This window comes from Phyllobates terribilis, unplaced genomic scaffold, assembly GCF_046119375.1.
Source record: "Phyllobates terribilis strain yellow unplaced genomic scaffold, ASM4611937v1 Scaffold_12__6_contigs__length_324123572, whole genome shotgun sequence".
NCBI classification, from domain to species: domain Eukaryota; kingdom Metazoa; phylum Chordata; class Amphibia; order Anura; family Dendrobatidae; genus Phyllobates; species Phyllobates terribilis.
The window spans coordinates 55,399,301-55,424,898 of NW_027362772.1; the positions used below are offsets into that span (position 1 = coordinate 55,399,301).

Sequence of the window (25,598 nt, forward strand, 5' to 3'; positions counted from 1 at the left end):
CTGGAACCTGGTGAGCAGGTCCTGAAGCGGAAGAGAAGGCTTCACAAGCTAGATGACCAGTGGGAGAGCGACCCGTACACAGTACTGCAGTCCGACCACAACAACCCGAAGGTATGTGTAATTACCAAGGATGGAGGAGAAACCACTAGCACCGTCTTCAGAGACCACCTAAAACGGTGCCCCGAGCAACTGCAGAGTCCAAGTGAAGATCAAGATGACCTTGAGCCCGCAGTGGACAAGGAAGAAATGGTCAGCACCATTCTCGTAGAGTTCCCCTGGTCCTGGACTCGGATAAACGACGTAATAGTGGTACCCGTCCTACACTTCCTTCAACCAACCAAGCAGGAGCCTACAGGAGAGCAGGAAGAACAAGAGGAACAAGCAGCCCCGGAGGCAGAAGAACCCATGCCAGCAGCCCAGGAGAGTCAACCCTCTGCTGACAGTGAGCCTGCCATGCCTGCGGTAAACCAAAGGACCCGCAGACAGCTGCCTGCACTGCCTGTAAACCCAGCTAGTAGCTGTACCCTAAATGCTAGTGGGGAAAGCCAGGTTAGACCACCACCAGACAGTGGGTTACGCAGGTCAACCCGGAGCACTAGGGGTCAACTACCAGCTCGCTGGAAGATCTAAATGTTGTATATTGCAAATGTTTTATGTTTGTTGCCTGGTTATTAATAAGGTTTTTCCAGTTTTCCTAGTACGATGGACTGACAGGTCATGGACACTGAATGGCCGGAACTGTCTTGTAGATAGTTGCACTTGGTGCCCTCTTGCGAAGATGGCCACAGAAGAAAAACCTGTCCGGCGTGGCTCTCTTGTGGTCCAAAGTAGGTAGCTCAGCCTTGTCGCCATGCCCAAGGCCAGGAACTTGGGGTTTATGGAGACAGGTCCCCGCACGGTTCAAGACTTCACCTAGTTGGGTGACATGGACACCCGGTCACGGAAGCGCCGTGACCTTAAGGACAAAATGTACTTGTATTTATGTTATGCTATAATTTATACCCTGTATTTGTGTTTCCTGTTTAGTCCGGAGTACTAAATTTTACTAGGGGGGAATGTGTCACCCCAGGCCTGGATGCCACAAATATTAAAGGCTGTGTCTGAGAGCAGGAGGAAGGTTCCCTGGTTAGGGACAATTAGCATGCAGCACCTCCTGTCCCAGGCCAGTAGGGGGAGCTGGCTGCCCCTATAAAAGCTGGAACTGGGGCAGGGTTAGAGAGACCAGAACCCACTTCTGAAGTGACCAGAAGGGTTCTCAGAGAAAAGGGACAGGTCAGCAGCAGCTGAGGAGTCCATGAGGCAGAGGAGAGACTGCGAGCCAGGGACAGAGGCGATGAGAGCCGATCCTGGCTGAGAGAATCACACAACCGGACATTGGGGTCCGAGGCTATCAGGGTTATAAGCCCAAGTAGAGAAAATGCCCAAGTCTGGGGATCACCCCCCGCTGCAGAAGTGACATTATAATTCCCACCCACTGTGACTCATTGTCTGATGACCGAGGGCGCAAGGTAAACAATAATTTACAACTCTCTTTGAAAATTCTGAACCGATCTTTCTCCCCTGAAAATTTGTCAGGGAGTGCTATAGCCGGTTCAGGGGGACTCAAAGATACATCAGATGGTTCAGAAGTCATGATAGTGGTCGGAGAGGAGAGAGCAGTAAATGCACCAGAAATCTGGTCTTGTAACTGAGCCTGTGAGGATGCCAGTTTGTGTTGTTCCAAGGCCAGATCCTGAACTAACTGAGTCAGACTCGCAACCTGATCACACAAAGTACGTAACAGATCCATAGGTGGGAAAAATAAAAAATTAACGGTCAATTGTAAAGTGACACGAGTCACTGCAGAAATAACAGTCTCAGAAGAGGGGAGAAGAGACTAATATTACTGAAAGAAATATTATGTAAGTACTACTTACTGGATAAATAGAGGGAGGTCAAACAATCCAAAGTCAAGTCCAGGAAAATGGCGCAGTACAACAAGTCAGAGACATAATCCACTACACAAGCCGGGGTCAGGAAAACCAGAAAGACAAGGCAGTGCACAGGGAGCAGACAAAAGAATAGTCAGATAACAGGCAAATGGTCAAAATCCAGGTAAGGGAAAATAGTCAGGCTGGGTCAGGCACAGAGCACAGAGAGATCAGTCCTACACAGGCAACAGCAAGTGTACAATTGACACTGGGTGAAGGAGCTAGCATGCTTAAGTAGAAGACTAATCAAGGGAAGTGAACACAGATGATTGCAGAAACCACCCAGCAAAAAGAAAACAGACTGACAGCCTCCACACAATAGTAACATAGCAGACAAGGAAAGTATGGAGACCGTGACAATAGGCTTTTATATAGTATAATGCACTCCGCATAGTCCTCCATATAGTATAATGCACTGTCCATAGGCCTCCATACAGTATAATGTACCCTATAGTCCTCCATACAGTACATATAGTATAATGCACACCATATAGTCCTCCATATAGTTCATATAGTATAATGCACCCCCATAGTCCTCCATACAGTACATACAGTATAATGCACACCCTATAGTTCTCCATACAGAATTATGGTCACCACAATGTGCTCATTGATCTAAAAAAAGAAATACATACTCACCTCTCCCCTTATCACTGGTGCTCCAGTCTCTGCAGTGCATTTCCTCCGCAGCTCCACTACCCCCGATGAAGTGACGTTATCGCACCCACTGGCTGAGACGTCAGGCGCCGAGAGAGAATGATCGGGGAAAGAGTGGACAGCTTCCCGCCTGCATCATTGCTTTCAACTGTATGTCAATACACTTGAATGTGCGATGTCGCACCTCACACCCTTGGAGCTTTTTGGATGTGTACTTATTTAGGAAAACACTAAGGTCTCATTCACATACCATGCTAAGGGGCATCTCGCTGAAATGCGCTGGTTTTTGTATCTTTGGATATTCCTTGTGAACCGGTGCATACGGATTTTAATATTTCTACAATAAAGATGGAATGTTAACTGTCTGCCATCGCTGGAGAACAATTTTTTATTTTTGAAATTATTTAAATTAGGTTTCTTGCATTTTTTCATTGGGTTTTTGAGTGCGTTTTTATATGCGTTTTCATTGCCTTTTTGATGCTGCATTATTTGTCTCTTTTTGGTATGTCATACTTTAAACAAACCTGGTTTGTTTTTGATACTTCCTTGTGTGGCGCCCCTGCGGGTTCAATCGCCACAGAGGTACTGCATCTCAACCAGAGGTGTGGTATCTCACTCTCAGGTAAGGATAGAGTGCTGCCCGGGACCCTAACACCTGCATCCAACATTACACTACTACAGACCGGCAGGAGGGGCAAGATGCGCTGCTCCTCTGCTGAGCCCTGTCCCTGGCTGGAGTGGGGGGGAACCAAAGAAGGGGGAACCATGTAGTGGGTGTGGGAGGAGGAAGTAGTTCAGGGGAGCTCAGTAAGAAGCAATATAAAAGAGAGGGTGGAACATTCTAGAGGGAATCTGAGGAGATTGAGTCAGAGGAAGAATTGGGAGCAGGAACTCTGCGGGAGCTCTGCTCAGGGAAGCGCGGGCCTGAGTGAGAGAGGCCCAGGAGAAGGAGAGGAGGAAGGAACGGGAGCAGAGGGAAGGCTCCAGGAGTGAAGAAGGGATCCCGGGGTACGGGCAGTGCTAGAGGCAACCCGTACGCCCGAATCTACCAGGCGGTGGAGGGATTGAGCCCCAGAAGGGGACTGGCCCCTAACTAGTGAGAATTACAACGTTAAGCTAGAAACCGGAGGCTTCTACTCTTTCAGGGAGTAGTTGCCGCATCCGCACTCAAGTCGCCAAAAAGGTAACCACATAGGATCCAGGGAACTCCAGGTTGCCCAGAAAGGTCCGAGGATACCGGCTTGGGACTCTGTTTGGGAGGTGCAGGGCAAGAAGGATGAGGGCCAGCGCAGGAAGACGGCTGAGAAAGACATCTAGAATGGGGTCCTGTCAGGCACTCTGGAATTACCTGAGGAATTGCTGAACCCCTGCCCGGTGAACGCAGCATGACGTGGGAGGTTATAAGCTGGCAGTTGTAACCAGGAGCAAAGACAGAACTGTGAGTAAACCCTGAAGACTGCACCCCACTGTCTCTGTGAATCATTGCTGTGCCATCATCCCCTGCACCACACTGCACAACCACAGTTGCTTCATCATCTACCATCACCGCACCGCCCTGGAGCTCAGCTCTACCTGTAGAGAGCTGAACCAACTCTGCTCCATTAACATCAGCTCCAGAGGACCTGCTCCACAGCGGCGGCTCCATATAGTCGCATACCACAGGTGGCGTCACAAACATTATATATAGAAACTCTATTCCCTTTTCTTTAAAACCGCTTTTATTGACCACCCTGGGTGACGGACCGGGTCACCGCCACTGTGACATCCCCCAGCATCGACCGGCCCGGTTACCGAGTACCCCACGGCCCAGGGGGCGAGTCACTTGTATTTGGCTTTGACAAAACTTTTGTCATACAGTGATGTGCAGATTACTTGCGTTTTTTACTTGTGGATTTTCTGCACCCAATACAAGTCTATGGGGAAAATCCGCACAAAAACTCACAATACCGTCAAGAGAAGTTGACATGTTGCGGATTTGAAACACGCATCCGTGTCATAAAAATCCAATTCGCCGAAGAATTGAAAATGCGCAGTGTCAAAAAATCACCTAACTTTCATTGTGGGCACACAACTTTATTTAGGCAGGTAGGTGTTTAGACTACTAGTTGAATTGTCATTATCTATCCCTCCATATTTCTATCTCTACTAGATCAGGGCCTGGAACCCAACCGCGCTTTGTGCCTGTATTACCGACTTTACCTAGACCCTCGTTGCAGAATATAGATCAGCCCTTCAGGTAAGAGATAATGCTACGACATAATAAGATTCTGTTCACAGTAAATAAATGATGTATAATATTATTGGGTGTAAGGTTCCTGGAAGCCGACAACTCGGCTCATCCAATATCATGATCATATGGACTGCTGAAGTCCCATACACCGAAAATTCACTCATGGACTACGGCTGTTTCGTGTCCTTCCGGCGCTTCTATGGGTCCAGGTAAAAGAGCGCCTCCTCAAGGCCCAAGAGTAAAAATCCAGAGGGTATAATCGCTCAGCTCGAGAGAGACAGTATAAGCCTGGGGATCAAATACTTGTGTTAGTGCAGAAATGGGAGAGCAAGTTCCTTACCAAGTGGCAGGGACCTTATGGGATGGTGGAAAAGGTGCGACAAGTTAACTGTAAAGTACACCAACCAGGGAAAAGGCCTTTCCTATATATTATAACAACCTACTAAAACCCTGGAAGAGTAGGGACCTGCTTGTAAGCCTTTGCTGGTTGGCCTGGTCAGAAGCCAACATTGCAGGTGTCAAATTGGAAGGAACTTTGCCGCCCTAAATAAGGGCTGGTTGTTGGAGTTACTAAGTCACCCTCATGTCCTCAAGCATGAGCCTCACGTTTGGGTCAATTTAAAGCCCTGTAGGCTCTTTATGTTGGCAGATGGTGCCCAGCCACCGGCTTTGGGCAGAGGGGGGATATGTTCTGTATCAAAGCCAGGCTAGGGTTAAATCCTAGCTCTATATGTTCTGATTAGATGACCTGGATATCCCGTCATATACTGTACTTAGGCTAGCCATTCTCATAAGTTATTCAACGCAGTCTCCTGATTGAATGTGTATTGAAGTTAAAGAGACAGGGCAAGGCTAAGGATTTATGTTTATGAGTTTGTTTTGTTGCTGTGCATTCTGTGGAAAGCAATAAAAGGTTCACGTGTTTGGACCAAAACTGCATTGCCTGTGTGAACGCTACCTAATGCCTAATGCCTACCACAGAGAGAGAACCCTATAGTCGGTATATATGCAACGTGTAAGAGCTTGTTCACACTGTGGCCAGCAGAGTTTAGGACATGCAGTAAGCGCGTCCCTGATAGCCGCCGTCAGTGCAGAAAGTACCTGGTATGAGAGCGCAGTCAGCGCTGCCCATATGAGATAAAGCTGCCAAGCAGCAGCGAGGTTACCAGACGCTCCATGTGATGTCTCTGAGCTGCTGCCAGCGAGACTCATAGATCTAAAGATTGATGGGTCTCAGTAGGAGAAACAATATAATAATCTTGTGGATATGATCGCTTTTAATAACTAACAAAATAAAATAATTAACATTACACAGCAGCTTTCCAGACGACTGAGGTCTCTTCATCAGGCATGAAGTAAGAAAGCATCTGAGCATCTAAGAAAGCATCTGGTAACCTCGCTGCTTGTCAGCTTTATCTTATACGAGCAGCGCTGACTGCGCTCTCATACCTGTTACTTTGTGCACTGACGGCGGATATCAGAGAAATGCTCATTGCATCTCCTCATTGCTGCAGTGTGAACATGCTCTTACAAGTTGCATGTATACCAACTCATGCTCCGGCTTATTTTTTTGGTTTTTCATTACAAGAAGTTTTATTATAACTAACAATTAGTGATGAGCAAGCATACTCTCAAGAACTCAGTACTTGCCCGAGCATCTCAGTGCTCGAGATGCTCGGAGCTCGCCGAGTACTTGCGAGATGCTCGGGCGGATGCTCGGGTCTCCTCCCTGCATGCTTGGCGCTCTTTAGAGAGCCAATGAACATGCAGGGATTGCCTGGCACTCACTGTAATGCCGCAGCCATGGTGGTTGTGGGCATTACAGTAATTAGCTGGCCCCACAGTGTCATCAGGTCTATATCAGACCTGGCACCGCTGTGCTCGTCAGACTACTCCACAATTAGGAGGTGTAGGGAGAGGTGCTGCTGAGACAGGGAGAGATTTGGTTGTGTATTAGATAGTGTAGGTAGGAAAGAAGTATATTACACATATCCATCTCAACAAACAGTCCTTCTGAGGACTAATCCATCTGCAGAGATATCAGGCAGGCAGGGTATATAGGCAGGCAGTGTATATAGCAGACTGCAGTGCATATAGCAAAAGAGGCTCCATTCCAGTTCTGCCTTCTGCTGCTGTTAGACATTTCTAGACATAGGCCCAGGTCTCAGGGGCCAGGAATAATTTTTTTGGATCTTAATCCTCATTATTTGCTTAAAAAGCAATCCAGAGAACACCGTTTTTCTGCGCCATTTGCTTGTTGGCACTGCAGAATACAGCCAGGTCTTTTCCATATTACAGTGGTAAAAATCCAGCTATTTAAAAATGTGGTTTCTCCATCACAAGGATCACATATACGTTTTCTGTAAATTCTGCCATTTCTGGTCTCCACTAAAAATTTGTTTCAGTGTGTCAGCGAAGTTTTTGACACCAGTTTTCTGTTCAAAATAGTTACCTACAGACCAGGTATTTTAAACTGTGGTTTGTCCGTGACACGGATCACATATATGTTTTCAGAAAATTCTGCCAATTCTGACCTCCATTAAAAATTTGTGCCAGTGTGCCAGCGAAGTTTTTGACAATGGTTTGCTGTTCAAAATAGTTACCTACAGGCCAAGTATTTAAAACTGTGGTTTGTCTGTCACACGGATCACATATAAGTTTGCTCCAAATTCAGCCACTTGTAGTGAGCGTGGAAGATATTGTCCTCCATTTAAACTGCGCAAGGCACGTGGCAAAGGATGGATGTGACACTGGATGTGATGGTGCATGCAGAGGCCGAGGCAGTGGGCAAGCTGAAATTGTGCCACAACAAACACCCACATCTTCTCGCCCGACCTTCCTGTCCCAATTCTCAGGGGATCACAGCACACCACTATTGATCCCAGAGCAGTGTCAAAAGGTTGTTGGCTGGATAGCTGAATGCTTCCAGTCACTTTGCCACCACCACCCTGTCTTCCACACGGTCAAGTCTCAGTAGCCGTAAGTCTGGACTGCATATTCCTCACCCTGATCCTCCTTCCTCCTACCATGTCGAGTGCCCGGAAACAGCTGATACCACACTTGGACACTCCGAAGAGCTGTTCACTTTTCCAGTTATAGATTCGGGCCTCTCGCCCGGTCCACCTGAAGAAGGGCAAAAGGAGATCGCATGTAGCAATGCCAAAATATTTGAGCAGCGACGGTGGGAAAGTGTCACAAGAGGTGGATGATGATGAGACACAATTGCCAGAAAGTCAGGAGGAGGACCAGGGTGCGGAAGTGGAAGACGAGGTGGTGGATGATATAGTAACTGACCCATCTGGCAGGAGGACATGCAGAGCAAGGACAGCAGCACACAGGGCGAGGGAGGCAGAGCACCCCAACAGGCAGGAAGAAGCAGTGTGGTGGCCGCAGGCATAAGTCAGGCAACCTTTCCCCATAACATCAACTCGAAGGAAGTGGCCTGTACAATTATTCGGTCTTCCCGAGTCTGATTGTTTTTTAAAGACTCTGCTGATAACCCCAAAAAGGCCATTTGCACCACCTGCCAGGCCAGCATTAGCAGGTGTGGCAAAACTACCAGCCTTACCACCACCAGCATGATCAGGCACATGGCAGCAAAGCACCCATCTTTGTGGGCCGAACCCCAGGGTCCAGGAACAGTGTCTGCGGGTGGCACCACTGCTTCTTCCGCTGTTATGCATGCAAGCCAATCCCTTGTCCATGGTGCATGCGAGATGCCTCCAGCCCTGCACCTGTTATTGCACACTCTCAAGTAGCAGCATCAGGAAGCACGTCCACGTCCTTGTCTCAGCGCAGAAATCAGATGTCCATACCCCAGGCCTTGGAATGCAAGCGCAAATACGCAGCCAACGCCCCACAGGCCACACTAAATTCCCACATTTTGCGACTGCTTGCGCTCTAAATGTTTCCTTTTAGGCTCGTGGAGATAGAAGCATTCCACAACCTGATGGCATCGGCCGTCCCTCGGTACTCGGTCCCCAGCCGCCACTATTTCTCCCAAAACATTAGCTGTGCCCTCAACAGCGCAGTTACTGGGAAAGTCCACCTAACCACGGACACGTGGACAAGTGCTTGTGGGCAGGGACGGTACATCTCGCTGACGGCACACTGGATTAACATAGTGGAAGCCGGGACCCAGTCGGACCTTGGGACGGAACACGTCCTTCCGACGCCAAGGAATACGGGCCCTAGGTCAATCAGGGTTGCCCCACAGTCTACAGCTCCTGCACCTCCTCCTCTGCCTCCTCCTCCTCTTTAGCCTCCATCTCCGAAATGACCACATCGGTCACAAGCTGGAAGCACTGCCTCGACCAAGTGGCAGCAGGCTGTGCTGAAGCTAATATGCTTAGGTGACAAACCGCACAATGCTGAAGAGTTGTGGACAGCTCTGAAAGAGCAGGCAGATCTGTGGCTGACACCGCTGAACCTACAGCCACGCATGGATGTGTGTGACAATGGCCGGAACCTGGTGGCGGCTCTGAGACGAGGCGAGCTCACACACGTACCATGCCTGGCCCATGTGCTTAAACTCATGGTTCATCGGTTTCTAAAATCCTACCCGGAGCTGCCAGATCTGCTTGTTAAAGTATGCTGCCTGTGTTCCCATTTTGGAAAGTCACCTACAGCTTCCGCCGCCCTTGCCGTGTTTCAGCAGTGTTTACAGCTTCCGTCTCACAGACTGGTGTGTGATGTCCCCACGCATTGGAACTCTACACTGCAGATGTTGGGAAGGATTTGTGAGCAGAAGAGGGCAGTTGTTGAGTGCCAGCATCAACAAGGCCGTAGGTATTCAGTTCAGACTCCACACATAAGACCTCAGGAGTGGACATGGATGTCAGACATACGTACCATCTTCCAAAACTTTGAGGACTCCACCAAGATGGTGAGCAGCGATGACGCCATAATTAGCGTCACCATCCCACTTCTCTGTCTTCTGAAAAGCTCTCTGCTCACATTCAAAGAGGATGCATTGCATTGATGGCCTGAGGACAGAGAGGAGGAGGAGGAGGAGAGCATGGTCAGTGGACCTCTTGGTGAGGACACGGAAGTCTTGCCTGTTAGCAGTCTGGCACGCATGGCTGAGTTTATGTTATGCTGCCTTTCCCATGACCCTCGTGTTCTCCAAATTTTGGGTGACAGTCATTACTGGTTGGTGCCAAAAATTTCGATGTACTCCAATACCCCTTGGAAGAGATGTATAGGAGGGCTTCTTGAAAAAAAAATGTTCCCATTATTAAAAGTGGATCTCCCATTGTGTTTGCCTATGCAGTAAATGCAAGGGTTGCCAAAAATTTGGAGGCACTCCAATGCCCCTTGTAAGAGACGTGGAGGTCAGAGGGCCTCATGAAAACAATGTTCCCATTTTTAGGAAGTGGGTCTCCCATTGTGTTTGCCTATGCAGTGAATTCAAGGGTTGCCAAAAATTTGGAGGCACTCCAATGCCCCTTGGAAGAGAAGTGGAGGTCAGAGGGCCTCCTGAAAACAATGTTCCCATTATTAGGAAGTGGGTCTCCCATACTGTTGGCCTATGCAGTGAATGCAAAGGCTGCCAAAATTTGAGAGGCACTCTAATGCCCCTTGGAAGAGACGTAGAGGGCCTCATGAAAAAATGTTCCCATTATTAGGAAGTGAGTCTCCCATAGTGTTGGCCTATGCAGTGAATGCAAGGGCTGCCAAAAATTGGGAGGCACTTCAATGCCCCTTGGAAAAGAAGTGGAGGAGGGCCTCATAAAAAATGTTCCCATTAGAAAGGAGCGGGTCTCCTATACTTGTAATGCCCATGCACTAAGTGTATGGGCTGACAAACATTTACTCCTGGGGGGTATACATGACCATACTGTATAAAAAATTTTTTAAGGGCATCATAAACACCCTTTAAAAAAATGATGTGGGTGTTGCAACATGGACCACGGTCACCCTGGTGATATGGTAGTGGAGGATGAGGATGAGGAGAAGGAGGACAAGAGCAAATAGCCAAAATCAGGAAGGGTATACTCATGAGTGGATGTGAAAAGGTGCATGGGAATACACCTCCCAAAACAAGACACTGGATTTGAGTTTATGTTACGCTGCTATCATTAGGTGGTGTTGAGAAGTCTGGCCCAATCCAGCCCCTGTTCATTTTTATAAGAGTCAGCCTGTCAGCATTTTCAGTTGACAGGCGGGTGCGCTTATCAGTTATAATTGTACCAGCGGCACTAAAAGCCTGTTGTGACAAAATGCTAGCAGGCCAGGACCTCCAAGACGTAGAGAGCCAGTTCATGCCACATGTCCAGCTTGGATACCCAATAATTATAAGGCACAGAGGAATCACGGAGGACATTGGTACGGTCGGCAAGGTACTCCCTCAGCATCTTCCCAAACTTTACACTCCTTGTGAGAGTACCCCATGCCTCAGGGCCTGTGTGATGGGAGGGGCTGAGAAAAAATTCTCCCAGAACTTTGACACTGTTCCCCTGCCTCTGCTGGATTGGAGTTGTGTCTCTCTCGCCTGTTCTAGCTCTGCCGCCAGCGTTTTCAGATGGGAATTTTTTTAATAGTTCCGCAACAAGGGCCTTCAGGTACAGCCCCATTTTTTGTTTTTGACTTGTGTGCTTCAGGAGTAAAAGATAGAAAGTTCTCCTTGTAGCATTGGTCAAGAAGTGTCACTAACCAATAATGACTGTCACCCAAAATTTTGAGAATGCGAGAGTCATGGGAAAGGTAGTGTAACATAAACTCAACCATGCATGCCAGACTGCTAACAGGCAAGACCTCTGTGTCCTCACCAAGAGGATGACTGACCATGCTCTCCTCCTCCTCCTCTCTATCCTCAGGCCATCCACGCTGAACAGGCGGTATGACAGTTGTGCAGGTAGTACTGTCTATAGCGCATGAAGCTAGCTCCTTTTCTTCCTCCTCCTGCTCCTCTTCCTCATTGTCACCCAATCCATGTTGTGATGAGATGAGGCTGGGCTGTGTGTAATCACCCTGTATGGTTCCTTGCTCCATCTCATCATGCTCCGCCTGCAATGCATCCTCTTTGATTGTGAGCAGAGAGCGTTTCAGAAGACAGAAAAGCGGGATGGTGATGCTAATTATGGTGGAGTCCTCAAAGTTTTGGAGAATGGTACATATGTCTGACATTCATGTCCACTCCTGAGGTCTTATGTGTGGAGTCTGAAATGAATACCGACGGCCTTGTTGATGCTTGTACTCAACAACTGCCCTCTTCTGCTCAAAAATCCTTCCCAACATCTGCAGTGTAGAGTTCCAATGCGTGGAGACATCACACACCAGTCTGTGAGCCGGAAGCTGCAAACCCTGCTGAAACACGGCAAGGGCAGCTGAATCTGTAGGTGACTTTCTAAAATGGGCACACAGGCGGCATACTTTAACAAGCACATCTGGCAGCTCCGGGTAGGATTTGAGAAACCGCTTAACCACGAGGTTAAGCACATGGACCAGGCATAGTACGTGTGTGAGCTTGCCTCACCCCTCAGAGCCGCCACCAGGTTCCGGCCATTGTCACACACGACCATGCCTGGCTGTAGGTTCAGCGGTGTCAGCCACAGATCTGCCTGCTCTTTCAGAGCTGTCCACAACTCTTTTGTGTGATTTGTCACCTAAGCATATTAGCTTCTGCACAGCCTGTTGCCACTTGGCCGAGGCAGTGCTGCAGTGCTTCCAGCTTGTGACTGATGTGGTCATTTTGGAGATGGAGGCTGAAGAGGAGGAGGAGGCTGTGGAGTATGAGGTGCAGGAGCTGTAGACTGTGGGGCAACGTTGATTGACCTTGGGCCCGCAATCCTTGGCGTCGGGAGGACGTGTTCCGTTCCAAGGTCCGACTGGGTCCCGGCTTCCACTATGTTAACCCAGTGTGCCATCAGCGAGATGTACCATCCCTGCCCACAAGCACTTGTCCACGTGTCCGTGGTTAGGTGGAATTTTCCAGTAACTGGGAATTTACAGAAAACATATATGTGATCTGTGTGACGGAGAAACCACAGTTTTAAATACCTGGCCTGTAGGTAACTATTTTGAACAGAAAACCGGTGTCAATAGCTTCACTGACACACTGAAACAAATTTTTAATGGAGGTCAGAAAAGGCAGTATTTTCAGCGCAATTATATGTGATCCGTGTGACGGAGAAAAACACATTTTTAAATAGCTGGGTTTTTAGTGCTGTAGTATGGAAAAGACCTGGCTGTATTCTACAGTGCCAACAAGCAAATTGTGCAGAAAAACGGTGTTCTCTGGATTGCTTTTTAAGCAAATAATGAGGATTAAGATCCAAAAAAAATTATTCCTGGCCCCTGAGACCTGGGCCTATGTCTAGAAATATCTAACAGCAGCAGCAGACAGAACTGTAATGGAGCCTCTTGTGATATGTGCACTGCAGTCTGCTATATACACTGCCTGCCTATATACACTGCCTGCCTGATATCTCTGCAGATGGATTAGTCCTCAGAAGGACTGTTTGTTGAGATGGAAATGTGTAATGTACTTCTTTTCTACCTACACTACCTAATAAACAAGCAAATATCTCCAGAGCTCAGCAGCAGCTCTCACTACACTGTCTGATTCCGGAGTGACTGTGACGAGCATGGCGGCGCCAGGTCTGATATAGACCTGATGACCTGTGTGGCCAACCGATCACTGTAATGCCACAACCAACATGGCTACGGCATTACAGTGAGTGGTTGGCAATCCCTACATGTTCATTGGCTCTCTAAAGAGCACCAAACATGCAGGGAGGAGGCCCGAGCATCCGCTTGATCATCTCGCAAGTGACTCACCCCCTGGGCCAGTGCTGTAGTGCGGCGCGCGTGCGCGCGGGGGATACCCGGAGCCGGATCCGATGGGGGTAGTAGTCTTCGTGTGGCGGTGACCCGGTCCGCGCCCAGGGTGGTCAAACTAAGTGGCAGTTATTGGTATGATGGTATTAGTGTCCGACTACGCCACCCGTTGAATGCGGTTATGAAACCGCCGCTGCAGGGCAGACCGCTGAGGCCGGTGGTATAGGTGTGCAGCAATGTTGATATAACCCCCAACGGGAGAGGTATGGCCTCAGGGCAGCGGATGTGGGTGATGTTGGGAGTGATGGTGTGGATGTCCCAGCACTAACGGTGCGACAAGGAAGCACGGAGACGCGAGGGTACAGTTCAGGGCCTTTACTGATGGTACAAGGCAAATTCCCCCGGGAGTACTGGCTAGTAGTTGGGGCCTGGTTAGTCTGCGAGTAAGCCGGAGTTCCCCTGGCCAGGTGGAGTTGTAGGCCTTCCCGTTAGTCTGTACCCTTCCTGGCTACCCTGCTTTCGGCGGTTACAAGTAGCCCACGTCCCTGGGTATACCGTGTGGTGCTCACCCGTATGGCTGGTGACCTGGGGCCTCCTGTTAGCCTCCGCTCCGGGATGGCAGTGCTGGTCCCTTCGTTGTGACTGAGCCTCCGGGCTTTTATGGCCAGAGGACCTGGAATCCCCTGCCGGATGGATTCTGCTGCTGGGTATATCTTAGTCCCCACAGCCTCGGACTCCTGTGTCCGGTTTTAGTACCTTCTCCCAGGGCGAGCTCTGCACAGCTCCAGCCCCTGGCGCTTCTCCTTGGCTCCTACAGAGCTCCTGATGTCTATCTGTCCCTGTTTCTGCGTGTCCAGACCAGACTCCGTCTCTGTCTGGAACTCCTCTCACTAACCCTGCCTCAGCCCCAGTTTATGTAGGGGAAGTTCTTCCCCTCCCAGGACTGGGCAGGAGGTGTGGCATGCTTAGGATTCCTGCCCAGGAGACCTCCCACCTGCTCACAGACGTAATACTGCTATTACTGTGGAAACCAGACCCCTGGGGTGCCACATTCCCCCCTAGTGAAATTTAGTACTCCCGGACTAAACATATTTTTTTTTTTTTTCTTTCAAAACATAACAGGGTATAAACAATAACAATTAAATACATGAGATGGTCACGGCGTGTCCGTAACCGGGAAGCAATAAGGGTGTCCATTTCACCAAAGAACAGGGAGCCGTAACCAGGTAGGGGTCTGTCCTGCCCCGAGTCTTTAACAGTCTTTAGTCCATTCCTGGGTTACGCTCCAAACATATTTACAACAGAGTTCCGGTTACTCACTGTCCATAACCTGTCAGTCCATATAAAGAAATCTGTAACTGAAAAACATAATTAGCAACGGCTACAACAAAACAGGTAAACTTAAAATAGTTAAAGCAACTAGCCAACTTAGATTCTCCAACGTACGGGCATCTGGCCTCTGGTAACCCTAGTGGACCTACGGAGCTCACTAACTGGTCCTGCACTACAGGGTGTAGGAGGTGTTATGGGCAGGCTGGGCAGCTTTCTGCGCACTCTTTGGCTCACTAGGGGCACGGCAGGCTCACTACTAGCAGAGGGTTGATCCTCCTGTACTGCTGGCGTGGACTCTTCTGCCTCTTGGGCCGGCTGCTCTTCCAGCTCTACTGGTTCCTCTGTAGGCACTTGCGGGGCTGGCTGGAGAAAGGTGAGGACGGGTACCATGACAGCACCGTTTACTTGTGTCCAAGACCGGGGGAAGTCTCCGAGTACAGTCCTGATCATTTCTTCCCTTTCCCCTGCGGGTCGAGGGTTTTCTTGATCTTCTTCTTCAGGGTTTTGCAGCTGCTCGGGACACTTCTTCAGGTGGTCTCTGGAGACAACGGCTGTGGTTTCTCCTCCATCCTTACTGATCACGCAAATCTTTGGGTTCTCATGGCTTGATGGCAGTACGGTGTACGGGTCCTTCTCCCACTGGTTGTCCAACTTGTGGAGCCGTCTTTTCCTCTTCAAGACCTGCTCTCCAGGTACCAGGGGAACAGCGGGAGCATACTGATTATAAGCACTCTCTTGCCTTTCTCTAGCTTGAGACAGACTTCGCTCCACGCTCTCCTGCACTTTCCGATACTGCTGCTGCCGTCCTGTATCCCAGTCTGCCTCTGGCGAGGTGTCCTCGGGCGTCAGGACTCCCATATCCAGGTCGATAGGCAGCTTACCAGGCCTCGCTCTCATTAGGTAAGCCGGGGTACAGTTGGTAGAACCTACAGGGATGTGGTTGTATAGGTCCACCAGATCAGGCAGCTTCTCAGGCCACAGACTGCGTTCTTCCAGGGGCAATGTTTTCAGGAGGTCTATCACCACCTGGTTCATCTTCTCGCAGAGTCCATTAGTTTGTGGGTGATAGGGCGTTGTTCTTATCTTCGTGCAGCCATACAGGTTGCAGAACTCCTGGAAGACTTCCGCTTCGAAGGCTGGCCCTTGGTCTGTCAGCACTTGGTCCGGGTACCCGTGTGGACGGCAGAAGTGCTGCTGGAAGGCTCTAGCTGCTGTTTGAGCCGTTAAGTCCTTGACCGGGACCACCACCAGGAACCGGGAGTAATGATCTACGATTGTGAGGGCGTAGACATACCCAGATCTGCTTGGAGCCAGTTTCACATGGTCCAGGGCTACCAGTTCCAGTGGCTGTCGGGTGATGATGGGCTGCAAGGGAGTCTTCTGGCTGGCACGGTCCTTCCTTCTTAGGTGGCACGGTCCACAGTCTCTGCACCACCTCTCGATGGCTCCTCTCATGCCTACCCAGTAGAACCGTTCACGCAATAAGAACTCCAGCTTCTTCCACCCGAAATGTCCTGCTCCGTTGTGGTACGCCTCCAGAATCATAGCCGCGTCTCGTCTGGGGACCACTACCTGCCAGGTCAACTCATGTGTTCGAGAGTTAACCATTCTCCGGCACAACTTCTCCCTGTAGAGGAACAGCCTACTTTTCTCCTTCCACAGTTGCTTAGTCTCCTCTGGGGCGTCTGGGTCCAGACTGGCATCGGCTTGGGTCAGCATTTCCTTCACCAGACGGACTGCAGGATCACTGTCTTGCGTCTCCGCCCAGTTGTAGTGGGCCAAGGGATTGAACGTCGCGGAGCGCCTGTCCTTCACACGGTGGGAATACAGGGTAATCCCATGACGGTGGAACGCAGGGAGCTCAACTTCTTCCAGATCTTCTGGATCTTCCCCTACGTCCGGTAAGTTCGGCATTCTAGACAGGGCATCCGCGTTGGCATTTGAGCGTCCTGCCCGGTATTTGATGGTGAATTCAAAGTTGGACAGGCGAGCCATCCATCTCTGTTCCAGAGCACCGAGCCTTGCAGTGTCCAGGTGTGTCAACGGGTTGTTATCCGTGTACACGATGAATTTGGAGGAGGCAAGGTAATGCTTGAAACGTTCGGTCACTGCCCACACTACTGCCAGGAACTCCAGCTTGAATGAGCTATAATTCTCAGGGTTCCTCTCGGTGGGTCGTAGCTTTCGGCTAGCGTAAGCGATTACTCGTTCTTTTCCTTGCTGGATCTGGGACAGCACGGCTCCTAGCCCGATGTTACTTGCGTCCGTGTGGAGGATAAAGGGCTGGCTGTAGTCTGGATATGCCAGGATTTCATCCCCCGTGAGGGCCATCTTCAGCTGGCAAAAGGACTCCTCTTCCAGCTTTTCCCACCTGAAGGGCAGCTTCTGGTTTTTGGCTTTTCGAGATTGACCTATCAGGAGGTCCTGCATAGGGGCTGCCATTTTGGTGAAACCGGGAATGAATCTTCGGTAGTAGCCTACCAACCCGAGGAACTGCCGCACTTCCTTTATGCTGGAGGGTCTTGGCCAGTCCTTAATCACGGTGATCTTATCAGGGTCAGGAGCCACTCCGTCAGCACTCACCACGTGTCCCAGGTATTGCACCTTTGGTTTCAGGAGGTGACACTTGGAGGGTTTCACCTTTAGGCCGTAGTTTGCCAGAGCTTCGAACACTTCTGCCAGGTGTTTCAGGTGGTCCTCGTAGGTCTTGGAATAGACGATGACATCGTCCAGGTATAACAGGACCGTCTCGAAGTTCCGGTGTCCCAGACAGCATTCCATCAACCGTTGGAAGGTTCCTGGTGCGTTGCAGAGCCCGAACGGCATACAGTTAAATTCGCTGAGACCCATCGGGGTGGTGAATGCGGTCTTCTCTCGGTCTGCCTCTGCTACAGGAACCTGCCAGTACCCGCTAGTGAGATCCAAAGTAGAGAAGAAATTAGCAGATTTTAATGCAGCTAAGGACTCTTCTATCCTTGGTAACGGGTACGCATCTTTGTGTGTGATACGGTTGACCTTCCTGTAGTCTACACACATTCTCATAGTGTTGTCCTTCTTTTTCACTAAGACTAGTGGAGCTGCCCAGGGGCTACAGCTGTCCCTGATTACCCCAGCCTCCTTCATGTCTCTAAGCATCCCCTTGGCGTGTTGGTAGTGTGCAGGGGGTACGGGTCGGTATCTCTCCTTTATGGGAGGATGGTCTCCCGTGGGGATGTGGTGTTCTACCACCTTTACTCGCCCGAAGTCTAACGGGTGTTTACTAAACACTCTCTCGTACTCTTGAACCACCCGATAGACTCCTTGTTTCTGGTGTGAGGGAGTGGAGTCAGTACCCAGATGTAGTTGCTGACACCAGTCCTCCACTGGTTTCTTAGAGCCGTTACCTTCCTCTGGTTGAGATGGAGGCAAGGGTTCCACGGCCTGTACAGAATTCTGGTTTATGGTGAACAATTTAGCTAGCGTGGCATACCGGGGCAGGTGTACTTCTCTCTCACCGATATTTATGATGCGAACGGGCACCCTCCCATGGCGTACATCGACCACCCCCCGTGCTGTCAAAATGGTGGGCCTACTGTCTGAGTAGACGGGTTCTACCATTGCTTGGTAGTCTCTACCTCTTAGACCAATAGCTGCCCGGCACCAAATCATCATCTCACTTTTTGGGGGCATGGCAATAGGGAACAGGTCACACATTCTCACGCTACCTATCTCACCACCAGATAGTTCCACCTGTTGCCGCTTCATCAGTGCCCGGATCTCTTTTTGGAGCACACGCTGCTGGCCGGAACTGGCGTTCTTGGCAACCTGCTGTAAAATGAGAATCACCTCTGCAAGACAATTTTCAATTACATTGGTTCCCAGGGTGATTCTAGGGTGACTCTCATGACGGTCTATGTCCACTATAATCAGTCCCTGTGCCGCCAGTTCGACTTTACCGATTTTAATGGTCACCTCCTTGAATCCCACCTGCGGCACGGGCTGACCATTGCTGGCGATGATACTCAGGTCGTCGTCTGGGTAGCGGGTTATGTCCGAATCATTCCAGTACTGCTTGAAGAGCACGTACGGGATGGTGGTGACCTGTGACCCAGTGTCTAGTAGGGCACTCATAGGAATGCCATCCAGTACCACAGGCAAGATTGGACGTCCCCCTACGTATTTATCACGCCAGTTTGATGGGCCTGATGGTCTTATGCCTGGGGGTTGGCCCTCTACCCCAGGTTGTGCCCGTTTAAATGACAGTACCTTGCCACATGTCCGGGTTGATTGCAGCGGCGGCAAATAGGTCGTCCGTCCTCGTTGTATCGATCGCTGGGTCTTCCTCTGGCCGGTGGGGTCCTCCTTGGTCGGCGCCACGGGATGTCCTCCAGTCCGGATGCCAGGTCAGGGTCCTGTAAGGCCATTGCCCGCAACTGGGTTCGGTGGGCATTGCACAGTAGACCCTCAATAAATTGTTCAGTCAACAGCTTATCTTCATTTCCCACGCTGTCAGGGTCTGCCTGCTTAATGGCTCTCAGGGCATCTTCTAGGTTTAGAGCATAGTCTCTTATACTCTCATGTGCCCGTTGTTTGCACCCATAAAATCTTAGTTTTATTTCGGCTGAGGTGCGGGTGTCAAATGTGTCTTTCAGCCGGGTTAGTATGTCTCTGACAGTCCTCTTCCTCCCAGGTGGCCAGGACTTTACCTCCCTTTGGGCTGCCCCGATTAATTGGGCCACCAGGATGCTCACTTTTTGCGCCTCCGTGAGGGGATACACCTGGAAGAGGCTATCCAGCCTTTCTCTGAAGTCATTTAGGGTATGTGACTCCCCTGAGTACTGGGGTAGCCAGGCTGCCCCCGGGATATAGGGCATGGTGAAAGGCATGACCGCAGCAGCGGTGGCGCTGGCGGCGTCTGTGGCGGTGAAGCTCTCCTCCGTATCCGACATCCTCCTCCCCCCTAGTGGACCGTGGCCTACCTTGCGATGATCCTCTTCCATAGGTCGCGGCTCCGCAGTGGATCGTCAGGGTTGAGGACCTTCCGTCGCGCTCCTGTGACGTCGGCGTCTGCTGGGCTCCTTCCAGGACCTTACGCAACGTCCGGCCGTGAGGCGGGGCTTCAGTTCTCGCGGGCTTTCGGAGTCCACGCCCCTCTTCTTCCCGCGCGGCGCACTCAGGATGGCGTCCAATGGCGGGAAAACTCCACGGATGGCGGGAAGAAGGCAGAACATGGCGTCGGATGGCGGGAATCGGCTCCAGATGGCGGGAAACGACTCCGGACGGCGGGAAACTTCACCACAGGTAAGTATAAAAGTCTCTTTTTTCAGGCACGCAGTACCCGGTGGTTGCGGGCACGAAATCCTGCCGACTACGCCAAAGTTGACTCACCCCCTGGGCCAGTGCTGTAGTGCGGCACACGTGCGCGCGGGGGATACCCGGAGCCGGATCCGATGGGGGTAGTAGTCTTCGTGTGGCGGTGACCCGGTCCGCGCCCAGGGTGGTCAAACTAAGTGGCAGTTATTGGTATGATGGTATTAGTGTCCGACTACGCCACCCGTTGAATGCGGTTATGAAACCGCCGCTGCAGGGCAGACCGCTGAGGCCCGTGGTATAGGTGTGCAGCAATGTTGATATAACCCCCAACGGGAGAGGTATGGCCTCAGGGCAGCGGATGTGGGTGATGTTGGGAGTGATGGTGTGGATGTCCCAGCACTAACGGTGCGACAAGGAAGCACGGAGACGCGAGGGTACAGTTCAGGGCCTTTACTGATGGTACAAGGCAAATTCCCCCGGGAGTACTGGCTAGTAGTTGGGGCCTGGTTAGTCTGCGAGTAAGCCGGAGTTCCCCTGGCCAGGTGGAGTTGTAGGCCTTCCCGTTAGTCTGTACCCTTCCTGGCTACCCTGCTTTCAGCGGTTACAAGTAGCCCACGTCCCTGGGTATACCGTGTGGTGCTCACCCGTATGGCTGGTGACCTGGGGCCTCCTGTTAGCCTCCGCTCCGGGATGGCGGTGCTGGTCCCTTCGTTGTGACTGAGCCTCCGGGCTTTTATGGCCAGAGGACCTGGAATCCCCTGCCGGATGGATTCTGCTGCTGGGTATATCTTAGTCCCCACAGCCTCGGACTCCTGTGTCCGGTTTTAGTACCTTCTCCCAGGGCGAGCTCTGCACAGCTCCAGCCCCTGGCGCTTCTCCTTGGCTCCTACAGAGCTCCTGATGTCTATCTGTCCCTGTTTCTGCGTGTCCAGACCAGACTCCGTCTCTGTATGGAACTCCTCTCACTAACCCTGCCTCAGCCCCAGTTTATGTAGGGGAAGTTCTTCCCCTCCCAGGACTGGGCAGGAGGTGTGGCATGCTTAGGATTCCTGCCCAGGAGACCTCCCACCTGCTCACAGACGTAATACTGCTATTACTGTGGAAACCAGACCCCTGGGGTGCCACACAAGTACTCGGCAAGCTCCAAGCATCTCGAGTTCTGAGATGCTCGAGCGAGTACCGAGTACTTGTGAGTATGCTCGCTCATCACTAATTGTTACTTATAATAAAACTTCTTGTAATGAAAAACCAGAGAAATGAGCCAGAGCATGAGTTGGTATAAATGCAACTTGTAGGAGCATGTTCACACTGCAGCAGAGGTCAGGACATGCTGTAAGCGCGTCTCTGATAGCCGCTGTCAGTGCACAAAGTACCTGGTGTGAGAGCACAGTCAGCGCTGCCTGTATAAGATAAAGCTGCCAAGCAGCAGCGAGATTACCAGTCGCTCCATGTGATGTCTCTGAGCTGCTGTCAGCGAGTCTCATAGATCTAAAGATTGATCGTTCTCAGTGGGAGAAACAATATAATAATCTTGTGAATATGATCACTTTTAACTAACAAAATAAAATAAGTGACGTTACACAGCAGCTTTCCAGACTACTCCATCAGGCATGGAGTAAGAAAGCATCTGAAGAAACACAAATACACAGAAAGAGCAGAAGAAAGGGGCATTAGAAAACAATCAAACTGATCTAGAAAGCTTGTATAGTAACATCACTTATATTATTCTGTTACACAATAAAAATTATCATAACTACAAGATTATTAATTTGTTTCTCCCTCTGAGAACAATTAATCTTTTTCAACTGGTTAAAATGGAGCCAAATACTTTTTTCTTCTTTTAACCTCATATGCTTAACGATTACTTTCTGCTGTCACAACATTCCCTATACAGAGACTGTCAGTCAACGTAGGAGCGCACTGTCACTGTCAGCAAAACCCAAACTGAATGCACTGACAGGCATCCGGGTTACTAGACTCGCTGCACGCATTTCTGAGTCACTGACGTCTTGTGTTAGGTGTTTAGATTATTAGTTGGACTTGTGGATATTGTCATGTTCTATCCCTATATATTTCTATCCCTATTAGTTCAGGGCATGTGACCTCGACGCCCATTTCGCCTGTATCACTGGCTCCCTCTGTAGTCTTATTGCAGAATAAATATCAGCCCTTCAGGTAAGAGATAACACTAAGCCAACCTAAGATTCTGTTCACACTAGATAAACAATGCATAATATTATTGGGTGCAAGGTTTCTGGAAGCCTACAACTCGGCTCATCCAATATCATGATCATATGGATTGCTGAAGTCCCACATAACGTAAATTCACATTAGTGTTCAGCATCATAACTATCACTTACATCAATAGGAAGGAAAAGAAGGAAAATAGAAAATGAAAATAAAATATAACGTGATCCTGCCCAGGAGTACTTCTCTGCTCAGTTGAAGGCAGAGGAATGTACTGCAGTGTGCAGGCGCCGGGGTTTTTGACCTTTCCCGGCGCCTGCACTCTGCAGTACTTTGCCTTCAACAGGGCAGAGAAGTACATCTGCACAGAATCATGATGCATGTGGGGATGCGTCATCCACACGAAGCAAGGAGGACGGCGATCGAAAGAAGATGGGAGGTGCCGCACCAAGATGAGCAACACCCATCGGACCAGACTGCCCCCATGTGAGTATAATAAAAGTTCTTTTTCTACTCTTTGAGGTTGGGGACAGATTATTATAGAATGCTGTATATCGTGCCTGAAAGGTGGTGGCTTACCTCATCTCGGCCAAACCTGGTAACAGGTTCCCTTTAATGTGCAGCATGTTGTGAAGCAGAGGGAAGTGGTCTGTGCTCATCTTGATCACAGCTGATTAAGGCTGAGCAAGATGCTGGATATTCAGAGCAGAATAAACAAGGCGGTCATAAATAAAAGTTGGAAAGTGGGGGTAGAGTAGCAGTGGGTAGTTGAAGAATATACCAAGTGAATGCAAGAGGCAGAGGTAGGGGAGATCACAGCACAGGAAAAGCTGGGTGACATACCTGTAGGAGGAATGGATAAACAGAGATGCTGATTAGAGTGCGATGGCGGCAGATGACAAGGTACAGTCTGTATGCATCATATTAAATTCTAGTATAATTCTTATTTTTCACATTTAAGCAATGGACACTTGAGGCGATGGACGCAAACAGTATCAGTGGTTGGTATGGACACATGGCTTAATTTAGAAGTTTTGTGCAGTGGTGTAGGACCAATAGCAGCAGACCATGCTGCCGCTATGCGGCCCGTGAGTCAGGGAGGCCCATTGCCAGCACCGGCATCAGGACGCCCCCCGCCCGTCATCGCACTTTCAACTGCATCGTCATCCTTGATGCTGATACAGTTGCAAGCAATGATGGAACAGGGAGCCGTCTTCTCTCTCCTCCATCATTCTTCCTTTGCGTCTGACCTCTCATCTGGCACTGCATTCCCTACAGAGACTGTCCGTCAGAGTAGGAGTGTACTGTCACTGTCAGTGACGCGCCCCTGGGCCTGTGTCGCGCTGCGTTGCGCACGCGGGAGCTTACCCGGAGCCGGATCTCTTGAGGGTTGTAGTCTCGTGGCGGTGACCCGGTCCGTGCCCAGGGAGTCAAACTGAGCGGCGATGTAACAGCGGTAGATGTAGGACGACTACGCCACCCGTTGAATGCAGCTATGGAGCTGCTGCTGCAGGACAGTCCGCTGAGGCCGGTGGATGGATGGTGCAGCGTAGATGGTATAACCCCCAACGGGAGGGGTATGGCCTCAGGGCAGCAGATGTGGATGATGGGGGTAGCAGGAACCACTCAGAGACGGTGCGGTGTAATTCAGGGTCTTTACTGGTAACAACGATAGACCCTCCCGGAGTACTTGCTAGTGAACGGGGCCTGGTCAGTCCTTGAGCAGATGGGATCTCCCCTGGCCAGGCGGAGTTGTAGCCCTCCCAAACTGACTGTACTCTTCTGGCTACCTTGCTAGAAGCGGATATAAGTAGCCCACGTCCCTGAGTGTACCGTGTGGTGCTCACCCGTATGGCCGGTGACTCGGGGCCTTCTAATGGCTTCCGCTCCACGATGGCGGTGCTGGTCCCACGCGTGTGACCGTGCCTTCGGGTTTCTGGGCCTGAGGACCTGAAATCCCCTGCCGGTCGGCTTCTGCTGCTGGGTAAGAGTTAGTCCCCACAGCCTCGGACGCCGGGTCCGGTAAGAAAGCTTCTCAGTCAGGGCGAGCTCTGCAGCTGCCAGCCCCTGACTAGTAGTAGTATTGCTTCTGCTGTTTCTTGTCTCTACTCTCCTTGACTGCTAACCCTGCTTCAGCCCCGGGTTTATATAGGGGAAGTTCTTCCCCTCCCAAGACTGGGCAGGAGGTGTGGCATGCACAGGATCCCTGACCAAAGGACCTCCCACCTGCTCTCAGACATAACATTACATTACTGTGGAAACCAGACCCCTGGGGTTCCACATCAGCAATACCCAAACTGAATACACTGACAGACAGCAGGGTTACTAGACTCGGGTTTCTGAATCACTGATCTCTTGTCTTAGGTGTTTAGACTATTAGTTGGATTTGTGGACATTGTCATTATCTATCGTCCATATTTCTATTCCTACTAGATCACCTTTTGTGTCCCAGCCAACCATTGCGCCTATATCACCAGCTCCCCGTAGGGTCTCGTTTCAGAATACAGATCTTTCCCAGAGGTAAGAGATAATGCTAAGCCTTCCTAAGATTATGTTCACACTAAATAAACGATGCATAATATTATTGGTTGCAAGGATCCTGGAAGCCGACAACTTGGCTCATCCAATATCAATACTGCACCAACGTGCGAGAGATCAGCAATCTACATGGCACAGAGTATGCTTTAAACACTCATTATTAAGTGATTCTATTAATTCAAGCTTCACACTATATGTAAATGGTACACAGTAGAGAACATCTTGAAGAAAAATTGCAGCAACTTTTCTGGTGAAATTCCCTTCATCAACCTTATAAAAATACAAAAAGTGTGACCAAAATTAAGAATATCTGTATATGAATCCATAAACAGGGAATACACAACACAATATGACCACTATATGCAAAAACATGTACAAGAAAAAGGTATCATTTATGGTAAACTCTGACTAATGACTCAATTTAGAAGTTTCGTGCAGTGGAGTACCGCCAATAGCAGCAGACCACACCGCTACTATGGGCCCATGAGTGAGGGAGACCCAATTCCAGCACCAGCAACAGGCCCCCCCCCCCCCCCGCCCATCATCGCACTTTCAACTGCATCAGCATCCTGGATGCTGATACATTTGAAAGCAATGATAGAACAGGGAGC

At 50.1% G+C, this 25,598-nt stretch overlaps 1 protein-coding gene across 7 annotated transcripts in view; it reads left to right on the forward strand.

The window, feature by feature from the left end:
• The window catches only part of LOC141172043 (guanylate-binding protein 3-like), a 369,874-nt gene that overhangs the window by 18,694 nt on the left and 325,582 nt on the right, over window positions 1–25,598 (forward strand). For 4 of the 7 annotated variants that reach the window (XM_073655827.1, XM_073655829.1, XM_073655828.1 and 1 more), the window contains exons 2-4: window positions 4,777–4,863; window positions 22,351–22,437; window positions 24,883–24,969. In XM_073655827.1, the coding sequence (XP_073511928.1) occupies window positions 4,777–4,863; window positions 22,351–22,437; window positions 24,883–24,969 (261 nt within the window). The remainder of the gene's footprint in view (window positions 1–4,776; window positions 4,864–22,350; window positions 22,438–24,882; window positions 24,970–25,598) is intronic. The other 3 variants (XM_073655830.1, XM_073655833.1, XM_073655832.1) reach the window with 3 other exon arrangements.